This window comes from Streptopelia decaocto, assembly GCF_964273445.1.
Source record: "Streptopelia decaocto genome assembly, chromosome: 9".
In the NCBI taxonomy this organism is placed as follows: Eukaryota; Metazoa; Chordata; class Aves; order Columbiformes; family Columbidae; genus Streptopelia; species Streptopelia decaocto.
In genome coordinates, this window is record NC_138664.1 from 2,256,386 (window position 1) to 2,272,366 (window position 15,981).

General features: G+C 47.9%; 1 protein-coding gene across 1 annotated transcript in view; it reads right to left on the reverse strand.

The window, feature by feature from the left end:
• Positions 1-9,700: 9,700 nt before the first annotated feature.
• FBN1 (fibrillin 1) overlaps positions 9,701-15,981 on the reverse strand; it is a 145,291-nt gene continuing 139,010 nt past the window's right edge. The window contains exons 62-66 of the mRNA XM_082060971.1: positions 15,457-15,585; positions 14,507-14,626; positions 13,049-13,280; positions 11,937-12,111; positions 9,701-10,977 (exon numbers count right to left, since the gene is read on the reverse strand). Of these exons, the coding sequence (XP_081917097.1) occupies positions 10,588-10,977; positions 11,937-12,111; positions 13,049-13,280; positions 14,507-14,626; positions 15,457-15,585 (1,046 nt within the window). The 3' untranslated portion in view covers positions 9,701-10,587. The remainder of the gene's footprint in view (positions 10,978-11,936; positions 12,112-13,048; positions 13,281-14,506; positions 14,627-15,456; positions 15,586-15,981) is intronic.

Sequence of the window (15,981 nt, forward strand, 5' to 3'; positions counted from 1 at the left end):
TCATAAAGTGTTGACTGTTATAATAGATTTCCCAGCCCTGCAGGCAGCCCATGCAACAGTGTAATGGACTGAGCACTTTTGCTTCTAGAAACGAACCCCCTGGCTCAGGCGAGGTCTGCAGGGAGCAGCTTCCCCGGGCCAGGCCCGTTAGCTGGGAAACCCACCACCTGGTGCTTCCAGGGCCAAGCGGGGCTGCCTTGTGCCTCCACCACGGGAGGACAGGAACGCACGCCGGCCAGCTCACCACGGGAGGACAGGAACGCACGCCGACCAGCTCTGGGAACAGCCACAAGCTCCAGGGAACAGTGGCCCAGGTGGCTGTGGTTTGCAGCAGGCTGGTCCCCCATCAACAGCAGCAAGGGCGGAATTCCCCAGCTTGCACAATGGCCAGGCTGGCCCTCAGCGGCCTCGGCGCGGAGGTGGCACAAGCCACCATCTGAGCCACCATCTGCACAAGCGAAGGGCTGCAGCCCAGCTGCTGTGGGGCAGGGAAGCCGCTGCAGCAGCCAGCACTGACCCTGCGCTGCAGCCGCAGAGGGGCCGAGGTTTGAGAGCCGCCTGCCTCGTCTTCTGCCCTGGCCAGATGGCCACTTTATTTAAAAAGAAAAAGAAGAAGAGAGAGGGAATCCTGCTCCATTGTCCTACTGCAAGTGGAAAAGGGCTGAACTAATTCAAACCAAACGCAGAACAGAAACTCCTCCCAGGCGGAGACATTTTCCTGTCAAGTTTGAGCCCTAGGAGGATTTTTACAGCTGAGCAATAAACTCTGGAAACAGAGGTTAAGGGCCTCGCTGGGTCCAGGCTTCTGATACAAGGAGCAGCAGAGAGCAACGGGCACTCTTGAATGTGTGGGAATGTGTGAGGCTGACGCCAAGCTGGAAGGTACTGGGGGAAGGAAGGGGTTAATCACCACGGTTGCCCAACAAACATTTCCTAATATTGTCACATTTTAGCCACAAGTTGCAAATTCTCTGTTACTATAGAGGCGAGATGTTGATACTGGATGCATTTTCTGGGTTTTATTCCTTTTTGTCATTTTTCCCATGAACTAATAAGCCACAGTGGATTTGAAAGTATGAGCAAATGTGAACACTATACAAAGCACTTTTATGTTCTATTGACATTTTCTTCCCACCCTAATAATTTAGAGCTGTTAACATAAAAAAAAAAAATAAGATGATCATACTTCCCATCACTTTCATTTCCCAAGTTTATGAAGGAAGAATCATGAGTAATTTCCCATAGTTATTGTTTGCAGCACAACACATGGTCTCAATTACCAGGATAAGAAACATAGAGAGGGTATTGGTGAGGATAAATGATTTATCTGTGCATTTCATTCAAAATGCATTTTCCATGCCATAGTTCATATTACTCTGATCAACCATCATCTTCCTTATTTCACTTTATAAACATAATCCAGCTATTCTGCGCAGGACCTTGGGTCACAAGAGATCAGTTTGCTGACATACTTTTGGAGCGGTGAAGCGTCCCCAGAGCAACCCTCCACCAAACCTCCTCGCTGCTGAAGGTATCTGCCCAACAAGAGCAGATCTGGACAAGTCTAGACTAACAGGACACAAAATAACTGTTGGCTCTCCCTTTTCTCATTTCCAAGGAAAGAAAAAGGGGCAACAACTAGAATCAGGATCCACTCCCACACAGAACAGAATTGTATGCGTTAATATGCATTTTCTTTCTGGCAGCTGGAGGTACTTGAGTTGCCTTCACACTACTGTTGCCTTCAAAGTGCCATTTCTGTGTTAACTAAGGACTGGCTGCAGGCCCGCAGCCCATCTCTGCGTGTGAGCAGATGTTCGAAAGCCTCGTGGTGCATCGCTCCTTTTGCACAAGTAGCAGACAAGTACCATCCACGTGTGACTGTGCTGAACAAGCGGCAACTCCAGGACGGATCACGGCAGCTCGATGCGGCAGAGCAACTGGTTGTTGTTTCAGGACTCCGTTGTTGCAGCAGATTTGAGGAGCGCACTGCTGCCTGGCTGGGCCGGGCTGGTGGCCCTGCTGAGACTCGCAGCAAATGCAGTTTGGTTACTTGCGGATTTTGCCTGGGTGAGGCTTCAGCCGACAGCGAAGCCAGCACTGATTTCTCTTTCACCCTCTCTCCCTGTCTGGTGCTGCAAGAACAATCTTCAGCTGCTTCTCCTGGTTAGAGATGATGCAGGACATGAGGTATTTCATGCTCTGGAGGCTGGTGGAGGTGTCCCCCTGCAGAAATCCTTTACCAATTCTCTGGTTTTGGGGTGAATTCCTGGCCGGTCTGTGGGGAACTCAGACTGCACGGTTTGTTAGCCTAAATGAGCCCAACACAAATAATCGGTCTTTTTCACCAGAGGATTGTGCAACTCCTGCCAGACTTGGCCTTCGACATGGGCCTGGTGGTCACGTTGCGACCCACAGTTTCCTCCCATGGTTTTATCTGTGCTGTCACTGTAGAGCAGAAAACACTCTTGTTCCCAGCATATTTTGGGATGTAGGAGTGCATGGTAGGCATACATATGAGTGACAACATGATCTTTAATAAAATAAGTCTCCTATAATGTCATAATCAAATTATGGGGCCAGTGTATAACAGGCAAGTTCACGTGGAGCTGGCTTAGTTGAAATGTGAAATACAGTTCTGCTCCTTGGTGCACAGCATCTTGTCTTTGCTCTGAGAGCAGGTACTTAACCCTTTTCTTTATGCATTTCCTTTCACTGCGGGGTGCTGCTTTTGGCCTTAATCCATGCGACACAGACACAATACGTGATTTAAAGGTAAAGACCAGGTCCCCTCAGGACCTCTGCACGTCTCCCGCAAGCTTTGCTGTGTGTGCAGCAGCTCCCATGCCCGAGTCTCCACTCGGGATTCTCCAGGTCTGGCCTCATGGTGTACCCCACCACACTTGTGCCCCACGAGCAGAAAAGCTGCTGGTCTAACGTGGCAGCGTCTGGCCTCTGTGCTGCTTTGATGTAAGAGCTCTGCTGACACAGGAGCTCAGAGCTTTACATCCTTTGTTGCAGCTACTTCTCCCCAGTGCTGCGAGGACATTGCGATCTTGAAAAAGCACAGGGACATCTATTACAGGGGCAGATCAGATAAGGGAAGGCAGAAAGCTGAGAGCAAAAAGCTTTCAGTGGAGGGGGTTTATACCTTTGGCAAGTACAATTTAAACACCTGGAATGGGAAATCTGTTAAATTCTTTCTTGGTCAGCTACCTTTTTTTTTTTTTTTTAATTCAGTATGAGGAATTGTCTGTAAGGGCTTACTAATCTACGCTCAATACTTGTTAAGGTCTCATGATCTGATCTTGATGGGCCTTGGGTTTTTTTCTGTTTGGTTTATTTGGTCACTTCTTCCCAGATCCTGCGGCCAGCTCTACAGTCGTTCTTGGGGTGCTGGTTGGCTCGGGAGCCTCAGCTGCTGGGGAGGGTTTGCATTGAGGCTGGTAGCCCAGTGGAGCTGGCTGCCGCCAGGGCAGACGGCTGCTGATTCACGGCAGGAGTCCCTGGGCAGCCGCTCCGCAGAGGCAGCGCTGCCGCATTGCTCATTCCCTTTCTCCTCTCTCCCAGTTTCCTGTTGTTTCAGCTTTGCGCTGATGTGAATACAGACTGACAGCGCGGTTCCCTTCACACTCCTCGTCTGCTCTGCGCTGGCACCTTCCTCCTCCCTTCCTGCCCGTCCCTCCAACCACGTGTTCCTCAAAGCAGCAGCAGCTTGTGCTGTCACCTTCTCTGGACTCAGCACTCGCAGTTCAGCTGTTCGGATTTTGCCTGATACTTGAAGCCAGCTCCTGCTCAAATATTTTCCATCTACAGTTGATGTTTGGTGCAAAAAGAATCTCATGATCAAGGGCCTTAATGATGATATAGATTTTTTTATTTAAAAAGACAAGTTTATGTCTGGAGATGCCTTTAAAGTGCCTGAATGAATCTGAAGAAATCTACATGAGAAGTGGTTTCAGCTCTTTTCCATCTCTAAGGCGTCTGTGCTGTGACAGGGCTGGCACTGGCAAGCCGAGACCCGTAACCCTTCTGGGCACCTCTAGGCTGCAGAACTAGCACCACATCACTCTCAATCTCATAAATTCAAGTAGAAAGCCGATTTCTCCACTTTGTGCTTGGATGTGAGCCATGTTTCAGCGCAGCAGAGGGATGAGGGCCATGGGCCTTGTTCCCTTCTGTAGATTCCTTAGCTGAATTTACCCCTCAAAATGCCAGCATACAGTATGGATCTTTTGAGGATAAGCCAAACCTAAAGTCAGCGCACTCCAGGCTTGGAAATTGCACATGCAACTTCAAATTAAGAGTTTGGAGAAGGCTTAATTATTTGGAGGATTTACTGGGGCAGCACAAGCCGTGCCAGAGCGATGCTGGACAAGCGGGTGTCACCTGGGGCAGCATCACAGCCGTGTGCTCAGTGCAGCGCGGGGCTTTGGGCTCCCACCCTGGGAAACAGTTTCTCTGTGGTTTGTTTTTGGGACTCCCCTCTTTGCTTGGTTTGTTTTTACGGTCAAAATTCAAAATCAAAGTGAAACTCAGCCAAAGTGCCAAGGTTTCCTGGTTACAGGTCGAAACCAAGCAAAAAGCCCACAGTTTGTACGGTTTCAACCTAAAATCATAAATCATCTTTTATTCACCTAAATTTTGTTCCAAATTTATTCAAAACTTGGCCCGGGATTGCTTGAAACTGAGCCCATCTTCAGAGGGAGGTTCATGAACCTCGATAAACCTGGCCTGAGCCTCGTGTCTGTAATGAAACCCCAAACCAGGGGAGTTTCACCTGGTTTGGGTTTGGTTATAGACATTTCTCACGGCTCTAGTATTTATGATGATTACAATAACAACACATTTATAGAGAGCAGCAAGCACACCCACATTGCAAAGTGAGAAAGACCAGACAGCTTTCCTACCTGTCCGAGTTACCAGCTGAGTAAAGTGCTGCACTACAGCTACAGTCAAACTTGGTCCCACACGGGCTGCTTCAAAATAATCATTTCTCTTGGGTTGTCCCAGACTGAAAAAAAAACGCATCACCCTGAAGCACCTCACTCAGGAATGATAGGAATAAAGATTCAAGCTCCAAAGAAAACTAAGTGGTTTTCCTGGCTGGTTCATCCAGCAGCCTCCGAGACGAGCTGGGGAAGCTGGCACAGCCCAGGTCCTGCTCACCAGCACTGTCGCTTTTGATTATGTCCACACAGCTGGCTAACCCAGATACTTAACCAAAAATCGTTTTTCCAGCAGAAAACCACTGGGCACTGTCCTTTTTTGGGGGGTTTGTTTTGTTTTCTTGCTGCGTCTGCAGGGGCAGTGTCCTGTGGGGGTGTCCCCGGGGACAGCCACCCCAGGGGTGCGTGCTGGGGCGCGGGGCCCTGTCTGCAGCTTTCAAAGAGCACGGGGAGCAGCTGGGGCTCCGCCAAACTGTCTGGGACACGTTTTAGTACAGGGGGCAGTTCCCACAGCTTTGCGCCTGCTGGAGCTGTCACAGCGGATGAGCCCATGTGGCTCCTCGTCCTCTTCTCCAGGGACACCTCAGTGCTTCAGGGGCTGCTCCGGACAGAACAGCGATTGCATACACGCTCTCCCAACCCAACACATCTGGTTCTCGGTTCCTGCCCCGTAAAACAAGGATGACAAACACATCCCCACCTCACAAGGGTGTAGCGAGGCTCAGCACACATGTTTGCAAGGCGCTCACATCCTACAGCCCTGGGAGCCATAGAAAAGCTCATAAACAAACCAACCTGCAGCTAGGAGCCCCGAGCCAGGGCGAGGGCTGCGCCTGCGCTGCCACCGCACGGGAGGGACGGGGCCAGCCCAGGACGGGGAAGGAGAAAAAACCCTTCCTGGGTACTTAGCAAAGGTTTAGCACAGTGTCACTTTGACCTGGAAGGGCCAAGATAGTTTTCTGTCCAGACTCTTCAGAAAAAACCCACATTTTCAGCGGGCTGAGGACTCAGCTGTGCACTAACGGCACAGGCTGGACTGGCAGCCCCAGCCTCCACAGCTGCTTCCTGCCATCCCTGCACCGTGCATGGGCAGGGCAGAAATACAAAGCAGAGCCTGAAATACAAAAACAAACACTTTGGTGACCTCTCTGGCCTCAAGGTTCCTCTGCTGAACTCAAGGGTAAGCTCATAATTGAGAAGCTGGCTTGGGCATGATATTCCTCAAAAGCATTTGTTACGAGGGTGTGAAATACTTGGCAAGTTTTAAGGACAGCAGAAGTAGATTGTTGGAATTTGTCAGAGCTGAAGTCACTGGTATCCTCAAGGTTTTTGCTGCACAGGAAGATGGTCTCATCACAGCCCGCTCCAGGGGACCAGGCGTTCCCCTCCAAGTCTCTCCGTGGTGACCGTGGTGAAGCGCAGGTGGCAGCACCATGGAATCCCGCCATGGACCAGCTCACCTTCTGGCACCCGCGGTGCCTCCGCCTGCTCCGAACGCAGCGCTGGCGCATCCGCTCTGCGGGGACAGCTCTGGCTGCTGCGGCGCCTGCATGGGACCCGACAGCGACAGCCAGGAGGAGCACCAGGCACCAGGGCTAGTGCGGGACCAGCACCTGCGAGTGAAGCAGAAGCCACATCCCTTGGGATATTTTGGGCCACGGAATGACTGCAGCTTTCTCCCCGCTTCCCTTTTTTTCCCCCCCTCTTGCTACCTCTGCAACCATTTGTACTTTCATTAGTGTAAATGATGGCACGTTTTGCCCCAAATTAGAGCTGTCTACCCGTCCTTAAGTTTTGGCAGCATCCAGAACCAGCGTGCGCAATTGCACGCAGAGCTCCTCTGCGCACACGTGTGACCGCGGGAGCTCGTGCGGGGGCTGCAGGGGTTCCTCAGGCACCCAACGCGCCTGAGCCACAGACAGCAGCTAGGAGCTCTGGGATTTGCTGAACACAAGAGTTGTAGCCGAGCGTTATTCTGCCAAGACTGCGATAACACAAGGGCTTACTCTGGGCAAATACTCTGGCAGCACACCGCCAACCTGGATTTACTGGATTACCCTGCTGTACATCATGTCTTGGCCTTAGCTGCTGGCCACTCCCGCAAGCATGAAGCCAACCAAAGCAGAAAAGCTTAAAGACTTGCTCAAAGGACAGGGTGAAGTAGGCAGAATCCTGGGCCCAGACACCCCAGCTGTGGGAAGCTGGTCTGTCCCACCAGCTCCTGTCCCACCTGGCACGGGGCAGCTGGGGCACTGAGGGGGGTGCGCGGCTCCTGCGGCTCCACGGGCAGCCCCGGCAGCTGCTCCACGCCGCCTTCCCCTTTACCACTGAAAATGCAGTGTATTCTGGCACAGCAGTGAAGTTGAAGAGCTGCTGTCTCCTCCTTGCCTGGTGCCTACCGAGGAAGGAGCAGCGCTGCAGCGCAGTGTGGGCTGTTAGCCTGGCTCGCCTTGGCAGCAGCCGTCAGATCCACATGAGCACCGTGAGGTGCTCCTGAACCGAACGGTTCAAGTCCAGCCTCAGTGTAAAGGGGGAATCCTACCAGCTGCCTCACAGCAAACATCCGTTTCCAAAAGCGGTGAGAAGGCTTTTGCGATGCCAGCGCCACCAGCCCAGTTGGCCTCGCGCCGCGGGGTTGGCGCTGCCTTGTACCCACTCACCTGGCGCGGCGCTGCCCAGACTCACTCCCAGGACGGCCAAGAGCTGTGGTGTCCTGCTCTCCAAACAGCTCGGGCCCGGCTGTGCTGAGGAGTCTTGACCACATTGGCTCTTCCAAAGCACAAAGCTGCACTTGAATCACAGCGCAGGACATTTATCTTAGAGAAAACCTGAGCGTGACCCCTTGGGACCTGCCATAAGAAAGCAAACACTTCAGGTCCTTTGAAAGTCAGCTTAAAAGGGAGACTGGAAACAGGCATGCTCTGCCAAAATACACGTCAGCTGTCAAGTTTACAAGATATAGTTACAACACACAACAAGAGAACGATTCGAAATGTACAGTAACAAGCCATCTTTGTTAAACTCTGTTAACCAAAAATGACATTTATTATCCGGGCAGGCATCTATGCTGGGTCACGAGCGCAACCGCAACGGAGGGAAGCCACACTGGTTTTGCAAAAAATTAAAGATTTTGCCATTTCCTTGCATTTGAAAAATATCATTTAATTGCAAAAGGATACACGTTCAGCAAGACCTCTGCTTTGGTCTGCCTCGGGCTTAGAGGCATTCCGGGATCCCACTGTCAAATCAAATACAGGAAATTATTTTAAATCACTCTGTAGGTTACAAACCACTTTTTAATTGCAGGTCTCGCGCAATATTATTATGCGACCTTTGTGCTTCACTGTAACTAAGGAAACTGCGGAAATTCCAACAAATGTAAATAATTGTACACATACAGCAACTAAAACTCACAGGCAAAAATGACACAGCAGGTACAGGGCACGGCTGCAGGGACACAGACCAATAATTGCACAAGAGGATGGGGGTTTATGTGCAAATCAGTACAGCAAGGCTGGACTTGCCGTTTTTAAATCACTAAAAGAGATGCTGTCAGGATGCCTTGTTTCTGCAGCATAGCAAAGGTGATTCGCAGAACTGTGCAGGCAACACGCGGCCCGCTGGAAAACAATCAAGGAACCTTTGGCATGAGAAGGTGTTATACAGCAGCTTAAATGCTAAACCAGCTCTACAGAGTCCTGACAGGTCTTTCTGAACTCATTTTTCGCAGTTTCTCTCAGTGTTTAAGGGCTGGAGAGAAAATAGACTGTACACTTCACTATACACCATACGGTCTTGCACTAAAATCCCTGCCAAGCTGCTGCACTAGGAGTTGCCACTCACAGCTGTAAAGTGCTCATTCTGTTTCGCCAGAGTTATGCAACATGTGGAAAAAATACACTGTTCACCATTTTGGCACACTAATAAATAAAATCCAGACACCGTCTATTAAAAATATCAAAGTAACCCTGTGCACAAGCTCCTTTTTATATAGTTCTGTTTGTTACGCAGAAGAAATCAAAGAGAGCTGAAATCCAATTACAGAAAATAATACAATTTGGGGTGAATTATTACAGTACATTTCCCTTCCAAAGCTCTTCTAGCACAATGTATGTTCCCTCTGTCAACCACAGCGCTGTCCAGTCAGCAGTTTCAGCAACAACACTTGCTTGTTTTTATAGCGTCACAGCGCAGTACAACGTTCTGTAGCTGCTCAAAGACACACACGGCACTTGCGGATACAAGAACACCCACGTCATTGAATAATTCAGTTGATGTTAAAACCCGGCTACAACTTGTGATGGCTTTTGGTATTGGATTATCCCTTTGTTATCACTCTCAGATTATTTGACAATAGCTGTTGAAGTAGAGGTAAAAGAATGGAATATCTTAAGGCAGTTTTAGCAAACAAGTATTTCCAAATCAATAAAATGTATTTTCTCTGTAATGATTTAACATCCTCTTCTGCATGTTTTGGCTGTGAAAGTTACTTATTGAAAGGATTATTCAGGTCAAGTCAATGGAAACGTTCTACCACTTGCTTTCTGGAGCCACAGCATCATTTGGCAGAGGTTTGGGCAGGTTTCCGTGTTTCTTCTCTTCTTCCTTCGCATGAAGAACGACCGAATGGCAGCAGCGCACCTGCAGGGAGAAACCACCTGCGCACAGATACACAACCAACCCTGCCGATAACGCCTGAGGCACAAGAATGCAGCTTGGCACACTCTGAGCAAGAATACAAGGCCACAGAATAAACTAAAAAAAAACTGTTTTATTGTGACATTTATGACATTGAACCCTTGTTGATATGAATGACTATGGGCGCTCTTGACACGTTACATAATGTCATGGTGTAGGATGGCACTGATTGTCATCTGACTTTGGAGAATGTTTAATGGTCCCTACTGACCTCAGTGCATTTCGGCAAGTCACAGAAACTTTATCATCAGGTTTGTGTATACAGTTAACAAGTAGTTGGTCTTATAAGCACCATTACAAACCCTCACATTAAGGGTATTATTAATCTAGTTTACAAATGCTTCATTGATAAAAATAGCATGATTACAGTATACACACACTTAATTTACATGTAATGTATTATAGGCATAACTGAGATAAACTACTGAGCTAACTTTGGTTGATTGAAGTATTTAGACTGAATAATGGCAATTTTGGCTTCTAAGTTGTGTAAATATTACAGTGCATTTATAAATCTAGGTTGAACATTTACTAGCACCAAATGGATATCATAAATGGCTGACCTAGTAAGTTGTAGTTGGAGAAGCGAAGTTTAAGAATTACAAAAATAGAGCTGTCCATCGGTTGAAAGCACATTCTGGTACCTCTGCTGAAATGATGACACGGCTCAGCATCAGTGGCCAACTTCCAATGATCAAAGTCCCAGTTGTCAAGATTCAACATACCAAGGTAGCTGAGCTACGCTTAAAAGCCTGAGGAAGTGGTTGTTCTGAGCTAGGGTATTCATCCTGTACCTTGTTTATGTAATAATATAATAGTGCTCGTTCATACAAATGTACTCATGTAAGATTGTACCTATGATATGGAGAATCTGATCGGGAGAAATATTCAGTCCTACCTACCTATCTTTGGTTTAATTATTTGGTCTTTGGTTGATGAATTAATGAAGCAATATCTGAATTTTCATTTTCAGGTTATCTCCCAGCTCACCACTGAGGTAGTCTTTGTCATGTTTCTCTTCAAGCTGGTTAAGTTCCTTCTTTTTATAGAGTGGAATACTACTGATTTGTAATGAATAGTTTCCAGGCACTGGCTTCTTCTTTGTGAAATGAAGGTAACTTATCCCGTCTTTCTTATTGATTCTAAAGAAACCGTCTTCATTTCCGGAGTCAATTAAATATCGGTTGTGGTTCGTCAGTGTTGTGAGGGCAGGGAGCAGTTCCAGGATGCGATCTTTGTTACTGAGATCCGAGATGTTGATGGAGAACACTGCTGCTTTCTCGATGTCCCAGCTGGCGAGACTGATTGGCGGCTCCAGCTCTTGCTGATCCTGCACAAGAACAATCCGTGTTAGTCGGTTTTGTCAGAGAGCGCTTAACATGTGCCTATGTGGCTGTATTTCTTGCCCAGCTCATGCATTACGGATAAAATAATTTTTAAAAGGAGATTTTTGTAATATTATCTGTCAAAACTATTATGGGCGTAGGACTTGTCAGGATAAAGTACGGTCTTTGTCACTGTCCCTGCGAGGGTAACAGGATCCTGAGACGCACTCAGAGTTTCTGCACATGGGTCCCGCTGCCTGGCAAACAAAGTCGCTCTGCGCTTATAGTCCATGAGCAGAGAGAGCAGCAGAGGCTCATTCCTCCTCTCTGTCAGGGGAACCGCAAGCCGATGTGAACCACCATGTGCAGAAGAGCGCAGGGCCTGTGGGGAGCGCACGGCATTTAGGTGAGTTTTCTGCTTTGCAAGATTTGCTTTGTTCAGGTGCGGAGCCAGGGCGGCCGGTGGAAAAGCAGCATCGCCCCGCAGCTCCGAGCGACGGCAGCCGGGCTCCCCGAGCCCCCGTGCGCGAGCCGCACCGCAGGGCAGGGTGGCAGCGTTTCAGACAGCACAGCCGCTGCAACGTTGTCATTTGGAAAACAAGGGAAGCTGTATGTCACCTCCGAGACAAACCCAGCACTAGTCACAGCACTAACCGCAGAGAGTGCAGAAACACACTGAAGAAAAAGAGTTTACGACTTCACTCTAGCCAGCTGGAGGGGCATTTGAGTGCTTGATGAGCCAGACAGGAGGTGTGCAGGGCGCCAGGGGACGGCCTTTGCCTACGGACAGCGGACAACTTCAGAAAGCCCCTGCACAGGCTACGTGACATCCCAAACCAGCTCCTTGCTCTGCTCTGTGTGGGGTGGACGTTCTCCCCGTGGGATTGTCTCTTGGCACCCCTCCTCCTGAGACTGCCTTTCACAAGACAACCGCAAACCCTTTCCCCCCAAAAGGGTCAATTACCTCAGCTTCGTTTGCTGTTTCATTAGTGCTTCTGCGTTTCCTTCCTCTCTTGGGATAGCCATTGATTTTACATTCATAACAAGCTTCTGGAGAGAGGGAGTTGTCATCTACTTCTCCACTGAGTGAAAGCTCTTGTCCTTGACCTTTGCCCAGCCCCACTCCAGAAACACAGTGTCTGAGGAAGGAAGAAACTCAGAATGAATTCCAGTGAGACACAGATCTTATCAAAAGCTGAATTTGGGGGACTGTGAATACAAATATTAAAGTAATTATCTTGCACTCATTTCCTACGAAAAATTTCTGCTGAAGTCAACAGGCAAAATTCTCATGAACCACAATGCAGCAGCGTCTGATTGTGGGAACCTGGCTCCACAAGGCTTTGCCTAAGAGAGACCTGCCAATATTTAACAGTATAAAACATTTCTGTTATCCAATCTGGAACACGTTAAAAGAGACCAGTTTTCAGAAACTGCTGAAAAATCTGAAAAGTGAGGTCTTTCATCATGTATCCCCAAGTTTTTGGTCACTTCTAAAATTTAAGCCATAGTCTGCTTTCTATTTGAGTTGCTTGCTCCACCATGATGCACAGCTCTAATGCTCCCACCGGGAAAAGGGAAATTGGTTTTCTTGATAAAGCAGACATTAAAAAAAATATTCATTTGGAACACAGAAGAATATGGAACATACAAGAACATAAGAGCACAGAGAATTGTTATTGCAACCAGTGGGTGAAGCCACTTGTATAATATCATTTGCCTTTGGAGCTGGCGGGGGGGTGTTGTTATTTTTTCTAAAGGAGACAAGCGATACACCACAAATCACAGGGAGGGGTGTGAGCTCTGAAGCAGCAAGCTCAGAGAACTTGGCCAGCTGCTTGGGCGTGCAGGAGAGAGCTGAAAGCAGAAGCTTAAAAGAGGTAATTTAACCTGGTAGCCTTCACCAAATTCATTCAGCATTAAAACCATGTTGTTCCCTTCCCTTGGTCACCTTTCCCCTCCCTCATCTCCAAAGTCAGCTCTTGAGCACCACCAAATCCTGTCCCCTTTTCACTGGTGACAATCCCCCTGGTTCTGGACAGGACAGTCTGATAGTTTAAGATGAGAAGCCCTTACCCTTGTCCTATTCTGAAGTAACCAGGTGGACATCCACAGACATAGCCACCTTCAGTATTTGAACAACCGTAACTGCATGGGGCTTGTGAAGAGCCGCATTCATTGATATCTTGGCAACCTCCACTAAACTGTTCATACTGAAATCCGGTAGGGCACATACATTTATAGCTTCCCAAAGTATTGTGGCAAGATGCTCCTCCACAAATGTGTGCACTGAGACATTCATTTTCATCTGGAAAAGAAGCAGAGCATAGCACGTTAGCTTTTACTCCCAGGTGTAGTCCAACGCGGTGTGCTTGACAGCTGCTAAAGCTGCTGCCACACCAGACATGACTACAACCATACAACAGCGCAACTACAACCATACAACAGCGCAACATTCGGGCTACTCTACAGATGATGTTCCACACCACATCAGCTCATGCTCAAGAGAGCAGAGAAGCAGAGGAGGCAATTTGGTTTTTTGGGTTGGTTTGTTTGTTTGTTTGTTGTTGTTCTTCCGAGACAACTGAGAAGAATAAAACTTTGTACAGCCAACAATCTGGTCTAGTAATCCCATGTTCATAATGCTATTCAATGTTGAAGGAAAAGAGTAAGGAATCAAGCTCTGGCACCTTTTCCAGGCACTGAAAATCCCTCCCTACACACTCACATTTAAATATGAGGTACAGGCGAGCTACAGGAACAAGCAGTAAAGTAAAAATACAAGCAGCTGTAGATACAAGAGACCACCACATTGCGAGCCAGCCCTTTTCCAAACTTCCCCAGTGCAGCGCTGTAGGAGTCCAAGGTCAGTTCAGGCTTGTTCACTGTAAATGGCCAGTTTTTTAAAGGTAGCCCATATGTTTGTGCCCCCTCCTTGTTTCTCTTGTGCGTTACAGACACAGAGTACTGGAGCAGGAGCAAGCGAACGTCACAGCAAGGACTGCATAACATGTCAGGAGGTTTGGGAAACAAAATTAAAAGCAGAGACCTCTCTAGAGCACCACAGTGAGAACAAGCAAAGGCGTTTTTATGTTTCTGAAAGCAAAGAAAGCCAAACAAAGAGTTATGAAGCCCTTTGTTCTCAGAGAGGTCAAACAACACACCTCTGGGTATCCACACAAGACCAGCTTGTATGAAGCCCATTCAATGTGACTAAAAAGGCACATAACTTGCACTACAGGAAAAACATTCCTGCTTCTCTTCTTTGAATGTGCTACATGCTACACTGCTGAACCGGACAGAGACTTTTCCCGGGACTTCTGCACAGGATCCAGGTCTGTCTGCTCAAGTCATATCCAACATCAATGCTCTGCACACACAGCCCCATCTACAAGGGCTCAGAGACTTGTGATACAACCAAAGTTCAGATAGGGAAGAAAAAGAAAATAACAGCAAACCGCACCATCCCCCTTCACTTCTTGCTGCTAACAACTGTAACACGCATTTAATGTATGAGTTTTAAATGTGACTTGCCAACACATTGGTTCCATTGGTAGTGCTGGAGATACCCTTGTGGGCAGCTACACCTGTATCCTCCAATGATATTTTGGCAGCCATGCTGACACCGGTGGTTTCCATCACATTCATCAACATCTAAAAAGGGGAGACACATGGTGAGTTTTGGGAGAGAAGATCAAATTACACTATATTTGAAGAAGCATGTTACAAATAATCATATATATTCATATATTGTATATATAGAGGTATATTTCAGGATCTTCCAACAACCTGGCCAGTGCCGCGAGACCACTTCAGAACTTTCAGGTTCAGATTTCTGGCTCCACAGCAAGTAACTTAGGGCTGAAAACCACTGAAAGCTCAAATTCAGCCACAATTTTCAGTGGTTTTGCATTCTCCTATGGAGCAGACAGCAGAAAGCCGTTAGTATATGGGACCCCCAAGGCTTTCCTAAGGCACCCAGCTCCACAGCAGACAGTCCCTTGCTTTGACCTAAGCATCCAGCCCAGGAATCCCACGATATTTCTTTTCAGAGCAAATCAAACTGTAACCCAGAAGAAGTCTCTAGAGGTTGTAGGGACCCAGACGAATAAAGTCTGCAGCCCTTGAACTGTCTCTTTAGCAGATCGCCTTGGACACGCAAGGCTTCCTGTCCTCGGTGAGTCCCTCAGAAACCCATGGAGGATGCAGCAGAAGTCTGATGAACTTACAACGCTTCAACTAAAACATTCCAGGCTAAAGTGAAGTCTCAGAAAATATCTGTCCAGCTCTTTAGCATCCTGCAATATATCTATTGATTCAGGTCCATGAAGAGAAATACTGCCTTGGCGCTAAATTTCCATACCCCACTTGCCTTCAATCTATACATGCTTATTGCATAGGTCCCTCCTTGGCTGACAGTATGGCTAAGAGAAGATGAAGGAAAGCAGGCGAAGGCCCAGGTAAATGCGCTGTGCTGTACCCACCTTCACAGCTAAGCCCGGTTTGGTCGAGCGAGAAGCCACGCTGACACTCACAAACAAAACTTCCTGGTGTATTCTGGCAAATGCCCTTCGCTCCACATAAGTTGATTTCAGTAGCACATTCATTATTATCTGAAGGAAACCAAAGCCTGAGTGTTACTCTTCTTCCTTGTTGTGAAGACGACCGTTTCGCAATGCCAACAATGAATGGTTTGGGAGAAAAGGTAAAGAAACACCAGCGACGCAGCTGTCTTACTGCCCTCTCCATTTTGCACTTTGCACTACTGAAGGAAAGCTTACGCTACCTACGTTTTAATTTGAAAATGCTAACAGCAGCTATAAGAAGGCACTCCTTTTCTTCACCAAGCCTATGGGGTGATGTTCCAGTCTTCAAACACCCCCAAATTCACAGCAATGCCGCAGCACCACCAGACTGCCACAAGCAGGACCCAACTTGCAAAGCAGAAAGTGTTTTGCAGGAAGTGTTTAACATTTCCACAGACATAATGGGTATGTGCTTAAAGGACA